This window comes from Primulina eburnea, chromosome 3, assembly GCF_022965805.1.
Source record: "Primulina eburnea isolate SZY01 chromosome 3, ASM2296580v1, whole genome shotgun sequence".
Lineage (NCBI taxonomy): Eukaryota > Viridiplantae > Streptophyta > Magnoliopsida > Lamiales > Gesneriaceae > Primulina > Primulina eburnea.
This window is the reverse complement of record NC_133103.1, coordinates 25,289,304-25,297,055: the sequence shown is the minus strand read 5'-3', so window position 1 is coordinate 25,297,055 and position 7,752 is coordinate 25,289,304. Positions and strand designations below refer to the sequence as shown.

The window sequence follows — 7,752 nt, the reverse complement described above, 5'->3', positions numbered from 1 at the left end:
CAAAAAGAGCTCAAAGAACGGGATCAGACTCTAAATTATCCACTATTGAAAAATATATGTATAATTCACAGAAATTGAAACTTTTCAAATTAGTTTTCTGTACTTGTAAAAAAAATTAGTTAAAAATGATTTTAAAAATATAAGTTAGATTCAAAATTATAAACTATTTTAAAATTATAATGATTGAACTAATGGTTAACGTAATCGTAACTAACCCATAGTTCATAAACAGTAACCGTCACCAAAATCGTTAAAGAAAGTCAGGGTCAAGGATAGGGCTTTTTGAAACGTCAAACCCGATCTGCTTGGTGGTCTGCGTAGATATTTTAATCGGCGCCCGGTAGATCCAAATTCCAACAAATCCGCCGGATATTTCCCAGCCACTGCTGCTGCCTCCGATGGGTATCAACTCCGCCGATGGCGATTCCGAATCCTCCGGCCTTTTAGTTCCCCACCCACCTCCGAAAATACCTAGGGATTCCTTCCACTTGGCTTACGTAATATACTTCACATTAGGCGCGGGGTACCTTCTCCCATGGAACGCATTCATCACTGCTGTTGACTACTTCGATTACCTGTACCCGGACGCCTCCGTTGACCGGGTTTTTGCCATTGTATACATGCTTGTGGGCCTCACATCTCTGCTTTTTATCGTTGCATTTGCCCACAAATGGAACTCTGTTGTGAGGATCAATTTGGGCTACGCGCTGTTCTTGGTGGCTCTTCTGGCTGTGCCTTTGATTGATGCTTGGTATGTGAAGGGAAGAGTTGGAGTTTATAGTGGGTATTATGGGACAGTTGTGATGGTGGGATTGTGCGGATTGGCTGACGGGTTGGTGCAAGGGAGCGTGGTGGGGAAAGCTGGGGAGTTGCCTGAGAGATATATGCAAGCTGTTGTTGCTGGAACTGCTGCTTCAGGTGAAAACTTTTTGTTCGTTTTTTTTTTGTATGATGTAGTGAAATTTTGGAGTCTGTGTTCGCTTTCGATGGTGTTATTTCTTCTCTTTTTTCTTTTTCATTTTTTGTTTCTGTTGGTCAAATATGTGCAAAAGATTGGTTTGTGGTATTGAAATGTGGAATTTAGTATGAATTGATGGAGTGATGTTTAAAATTGATTTGTTTTTTTTTCTTTGGTTTCTAAAAGGTTTTAACAAATTGCTTTGTTCAATGTGAAATAGAAAAGAAAGATTGAATTGATTATCAAGGGACTCCTAAATTAAGGCCTGTTAAGCTGTGGTCAGCATTTCATCTTTTCAACCGGTTATGGATACTTCTTTTATGGGGTTTTTAGGTTGAAACTTGAAATTCGGAAGATGTTGGTTTAGCATTTGATTTAATCCATTATCCTCAGACATTGATAGGAGTTTAGCTTTAACATAGAAACATGGAGGGTTTAGTATTTATATTAGTCCACATTTATGATTTTTTATCCTCGATATTAGTCAGAGCATAGCTTTTTAATGTAGAAACATGGAGTCCAGTCTATTCCATTATATCACATTGTGTTTGTGTGTGTCAACTTATGAATCAACAGTTAGATGGATTGACCTGTTCTGGTCTATCTTACTTGTAAAGAGATTCCACGTTTATAATCCTACTAAATGAAGAATAAAGAGAGAGTTGTAGCACATAATAGTTTGGCAAATCTTTTCTTGGAGATTCTTTAATTAAGTAATGTGTCTAAGTTTTGCGAGTTCAACTACTTCTCTTTGCTGTTAATTTTTTTGCCATAAGATGCCTTCAAAACAAGTATGTGCCAGTAAAATCTTAACACCCTAATTTCAAAGTGCAGGTGTCCTTGTCTCAGTTTTACGAGTTTTAACAAAGGCTTTATATTCTCAAGATGCCAGTGGACTGAGACGAAGTGCGAACGTTTATTTTATTGTCAGTATCATAGTGATGCTATTGAACATTATTTTTTATAATTTAGCTCATAGGCTTCCAATTATAAAATACTTCAATGATTTGAAAAGCCAAGCCGTGAATCAGGAGAAAGAACAGAAAGGTGATCTAACTGGAAAAGCATGGAGATATACCTTATGGGATGTTGTGGGGGCAGTGAAATGGTACGGTTATGGCATTATGATTATATATGTCGTCACATTATGTATTTTTCCCGGATCCATTACAGAGGACGTGCATTCTAAGGTTTTGAAAGACTGGTACCCTATAATTTTGATCACTGGGTATAATTTGTTTGATCTGGTTGGCAAAACTTTGACTCCATTGTATCTCATGGAGAATGCAAAATTGGCAATCTGGGCATCCTTTGGAAGGTTGTTGTTTCTACCACTTTTCTACATTTGCTTGCATGGTCCCGATCTTTTCAGAACTGAGGTTCCGGTTACTGTTTTGACATGTCTTTTGGGACTTACAAATGGATACTTCACTTGTGTATTAATGATTTTAGCTCCAAAAACTGTCCTGTTGCAGCACTCGGAAACTGCAGGGATCGTGATTGTGCTGTACTTGGTTGCTGGTTTGGCAATCGGCTCTGTTGTTTCTTGGTTCTGGGTATTGTAAATTTTTATAGAGAAGTCATGACTAAATCAAAGAGAGACGGATAATTGGCCAACTGCACTTTTCCACCTAGTACTTTCTTATTATTTAAGTTTTTCTTGCATCCGTATTACTATAACCTTTTCATGTACTTGTGAATTGTGGTGATTCACGGTACTCAAAAAGTTGTTATCTATGTTTTTTAAAAAAATATCGTGGTTATGTATGTACTATACTTCCTATTGCTTAGTGTTGTGTCACTTGGACCCTAAATGTATGAAAATTCAGTTAATATACGTAAATCGTGGTCTCACTCGTTTCCCGTATCTGCTCAAATTTCGTTCACCATGGTTTTCACAGTGAATTCTTTCATGCTCGAAGAGGAGTCTGTAAAGATATTACGATATATGATGCTAACATATGATATCGTGATGGGACTTATGATTTTACTGATTAAACGTTACTACTGTTGATTATGTAAAAGCAGCATCGAATGAAAATTCCTCCCATGCTCAGTTTCCCAGAATCGATAATGCAAGTTTAGCTGTAATTGTTGCAAATTTTGGAAATAAGCGACCGTACCCAAGTAATACAGAATAATCAAACGTAGATTATCGAGATGGTTCCAAAATGGCTCAGTCGGAGAGGGATCTAGAGTCGAGAGGTTGAATTCCACAGCGACGAGTGGAAAGATTCGTGCATTTTCTTTGAAAGATTACAGTTCAAAAGCCAAGGTGTGAAAAAGCTGTAAATAACCCAGTTTATCTGATGAGAACAATTAATCGTTGGAGCTGTGTCAATCAACTGTGTAAGAAATATTGTTTGACAGATGTACGTTAATATGATAACAGTAAAGTAAGATTATGATTTTTTGTTTTATCAGAATTAAGTGTTGTGACAAATGTTACTACATTTGAAACAACATGCAGCGGAAAATTAAAGTTTGTAACACAAATTCACTTTAAATAAACAGATGGACAAGATTAAATTTGTCTGTGCCTCAGGGCAAAAATAAATCACTAAAAACCAAAACGTTTATAAAAATCTATCACTAGTGATTTTCACAAAAATCAATTTCCTCAACACGTTGAGAAAATAAACGCTTTCTAAAACAGATAACCATAATAAACGTAGTCAAGAAAGCAACAAAAACGTGAGCCAAAAACTAAAGCAACAAAACGATCTCCAGCCAACTTCGTCATGGATGTTGTCTTTGTAAGGGGATCGAATAAGGGTGTTCAAATACGCAACGGAAGTTCAAAAATCTTTTCAAGGCATGAAAACCGAACACCTCAACTATAGTGTGTAACAAATACAAAAACATCAAAATGTCATACATAGAGTGTTTAGAAATCTTTACCTATCAATCTCAAAGATTGATGTTATGGCTAAAACTAAAGTGTAAACACCTTAGCTCTTGATGACAAGACAATCTTCAAGCTTCACCTTTTTTTTGGACTCCTTTCTTCAAATTAGGTCCACCACTAATAAGGTAGATCCACTCTAATTTCGCACTAGAAAAATTAGAGCATTTTTCTTTGAGAAGTGTGTGCTTTCATCAACAACAGAAGAAGCAAAAATGGTGGAGAATAGGGCATAAAATTTCGTCCAACATGAGGGGAGGAGAGAGGGAGGAGTATTTTCTTGGTTGTGGAAAAAGTTAAAGCCAAAAAGGTGCATGAGCATGCCATGCAATTAACTCAAAAGTTGTCTTCAACCCTTCACCTTCCAAGCATGCATTTTACTTGGGCTTGTAACAATTACAAGTCACATGGACTTTTTATTTAAATGTCTCAAACACATTTGAGACCATTTAACCTTTACTTGATTTTACTCAAGCTCACTAGTTTAATAATTATTTCTAATTGGGTTCTACAAGGTCCAATGTTGTTTAATTAATCCAACACTTGAATTAATTTAATTATTTGGATTCTACTAGGTCCACTAGTGTTTAATTAATTCAACACTTGAATTAATTTCATTTAGTCCATAATAATGTATATGAAAATCGCAATTTTCAAATACATTGCTCATTTGGCCAACTTTTAATTTAGGAACACTTCCTCAAATTAAAAGTTACATTCTCCTTATAGAAGTCATACTTCTATTTTTCCTTACGCTTATAAACTCCTTTATAAGCCGTTCAACACATTGAACTATTTTACTTCTCAACGGGATCTAAAAAGTTAGCACTTCTGTGACCCTCAATGGTTCATTGATACAACTAGCCGTGGGTTCACATCACAATGTGATTCGGGACTAAACATGTCCTTATTCGAGCATACCCCATATAATGGCCCGAAAATTCGTGTTTGAAAATTTGCGGAAAAATTAAAAATTTTCTTTTTAAAGTAATTAAAATGCCTCATTCACAAAATAAACTGATAAATCAAGTTTAATGTCTAAAGATAGCAGCGGAAGAAATTATTGCTCACAAAGTGACAAGTAAAGTTATCCAACAACTGATAAAAATGTTTGAGCATCAAATTGGCAAGTGCTGTAAATGAGGTCTTCGGGTTCTACTACTGCCGACCCAAGCTAGCTCATTGGTCCCCGCCCTCGGCCCCGACATCATCAGTACCTACAACAATCAAGTCTAGTGAGCCTAAAGACTCATCATGCATATATTGTAAATAACGAATAAATAATATAATAAAGTTGCATGGGAATAAAAATATCATGAGGCATGACGTAAAATATCGTGTCATGATTAATTATAATACGTGCATAACTGAACTGAAATCATAGTGAAAATGTTTGCTACTTGGAGCCCTGTAATGAAATAGCATGTAGTAATTTTCTGGTGAGATTATGGTCTACGCAAGTGGCCCTTGCACTGAACTGATAACTGGCGACCGGGTGAAGTAATGAACGTCTGATCAGATAATGCCACAGTATACTAGGTGGAACTGAACTGAACTGACCGGTAACTGGCGAACGGATAATACAATGCTCCCATTATAGTGAAATGGCCACAAGCAATATCGCATTAATCTAAAAAATGAATAGTTTATATTTTTATGCACGTAATATAATTAAATGACATAATGAAATATCATGTATTATTTTACCACATGGATTGGATCGTTCTCAGGCTCGCTGCGACCTAACTTTATCATGAAAAATATGCAAATGGTTTTCTTGACCAAACTTTGTAGTTGAATCCAAAAACGAGACAATTACGCCCCACGACTTCGTATTTAATCAAGTCTCCGTGCCAACTCGAACGAACACCGAACCCTCATTTAGTCATGATTAAAATACACTTAAAATGATGAAGTAATGCTCCAAAAATGATAAGGGCCGAAATTTTGGTGAATGGAGGCCAAAACATGAAACGCTCTTTCGAGAGTCAATTTGGCACATCGCACCGTAATTTCTCGTACGCCCTCAAAAATGATCCGAATCATGAACGGCCAAAAACATGACCTTCCCAACTCGATGAGGTACTGTCCAGTTCAAGGCCATTGGCTAAAAGCCAACCAAGTGTTAGAGTAGGTGCACGTCGAGCCAAGTATTGGCCGAGTGTTCACAATGAAACTCTATGTATAAACAGTCTTTATTTTAATAATATTCGAAATTATTATTTTGGCACATCTTTATCTGTATACCCATGATAATTGCATAGATAAAGCCCTTGAATATACAAATAGTAGAAAGAATATGAGATGCTCATATGATGAGTATCATGAAACTCATATTTGGAATACTGTATATTCTAAACAGTTTCTAGTCGATTCAGCTGCCGCTAAGAAAGATATAGGCCGCTCGATTTCGAGACTAGTATCTGCAATGTGAGTACCATGTTTCATTGGTAGGGGACATTATGATGTCCGAGCATGCAGATAGATGCTCCTGGTAGAGTGCACTGAACAACCCTCCATAAAGGACTTTCCAAGTGATTCTCACTTACCGAGTGGAAACGTCCTAGTTTATGGTTGTACACCATTAGTCCTTATGACCCGGGACAACATTGAGACTCTATGTGCTAGCATTACACTTTGACTTGTTTACCGACTCTCAAGGGGTCATCAGGTGGCAAGGTTGGGTGTTTTGTCGAAACATATAGGAGTCGATGCATTGTAGTCGGTGATTCACCGCTTACCTTCGGGTATGGATATCCTATGTGTATGTAGTATGAAATCTCTGATCAGAGTAAGGTGGTAATTATGAAAGTGGTTTCATAGATTACACCATTGATGCAACTACAACATGACATATAGTATCGATTCATTGACAACTCTCGATATACCAATGGTTGTCGAATCGATCGGGATATATGAGTTGAAGGGACCGTTCTGTACGCTAACCATAATTGAATGGTTCTTGCAGGCACTATCATTTGATACCTAGGGAATCATGTAAGAGATGCTGCTAGGCGTTTAACATGATTGGTTGGGTAATATCAGACTTGAGTTCTGGCGTTTTTTTTTTATCAAGGAGTTGATAAGTAAGAATGGAGCAATTGAGGTATGCTCATATAAGGACATGTTTAGTCCGAATCACATGGAGATGTGAACCCACAACTAATTGTATCAATGAACCATTGAGGGCCACACAAGTACTATCTTTCTAGATCCCGTTGAGAAGTAAAATAGTTCAATATGTTGAATGGCTTATAAAGGAGTTTATAAGCGTAAGGAAAAATAGAAGTATGACTTCTATGAGGGAAACATAACTTTTAATTTGTGGTAGTGTTCCTAAATTAAAAATTGGCCAAATAAATAATGTATTTGAAAATTGTGATTTTCATAAACATTATTATGGACTAAATTAAATTAATTCAAATGTTGAATTAATTAAACCCTAGTGGGTCTACTAGAGTCCAAATAATTAAATTAATTCAAGTGTTGAATTAATTAAATCATATTGGGTCTTGTAGAGCCCAATAGTAAAATATTTATTCAACTAGTGACTTGAGTAAATTCAAGTAATGTTTAATTAGTCTCAAATTTGTTTGAGATAATTAAATTAAGTTCATGGATTTTTTAATTGTTAAAAATCAAATAAAAATGCATGCATGGGAGGTGAAGAGTTGGGAGACAACTTTTTGTATAACCAAGGCATGGCATGCACATGCTTAACTCAACTTTTTCAAGGACCAAGAAAAGTCTTCCAACCTCTTTCCCTCCCTCACTTTGGCCGAAATTTCTCACCACGCTTAGCAGCCGAAAGATCTGCTCCAACGGGGGATTTTTGTTCTTCAATTGTTGGAGAAACAAATCCTCATATTTTTCTAGTGCAAAATATGAG

General features: G+C 36.4%; 1 protein-coding gene across 1 annotated transcript; it reads left to right on the top strand.

Moving 5' to 3' along the window:
- Positions 1-247: 247 nt before the first annotated feature.
- LOC140827458 (equilibrative nucleotide transporter 1) lies at positions 248-2,810 on the top strand. The gene is made up of 2 exons (XM_073190133.1): positions 248-918; positions 1,793-2,810. Exons 1-2 carry the CDS (start codon positions 399-401, stop codon positions 2,521-2,523), a joined length of 1,251 nt encoding a protein of 416 aa, XP_073046234.1. The 5' UTR covers positions 248-398; the 3' UTR covers positions 2,524-2,810.
- Positions 2,811-7,752: the final 4,942 nt, after the last annotated feature.

Excerpts from the sequence above, each read along its gene's own strand:
- LOC140827458 (XM_073190133.1), top strand. The coding sequence starts at position 399 with ATGGGTATCAACTCCGCCGATGGCGATTCCGAATCCTCCGGCCTTTTA. Across the intron at positions 919-1,792 it reads TGCTGGAACTGCTGCTTCAG|GTGTCCTTGTCTCAGTTTTA; the intron begins GTGAAAACTTTT and ends TTCAAAGTGCAG.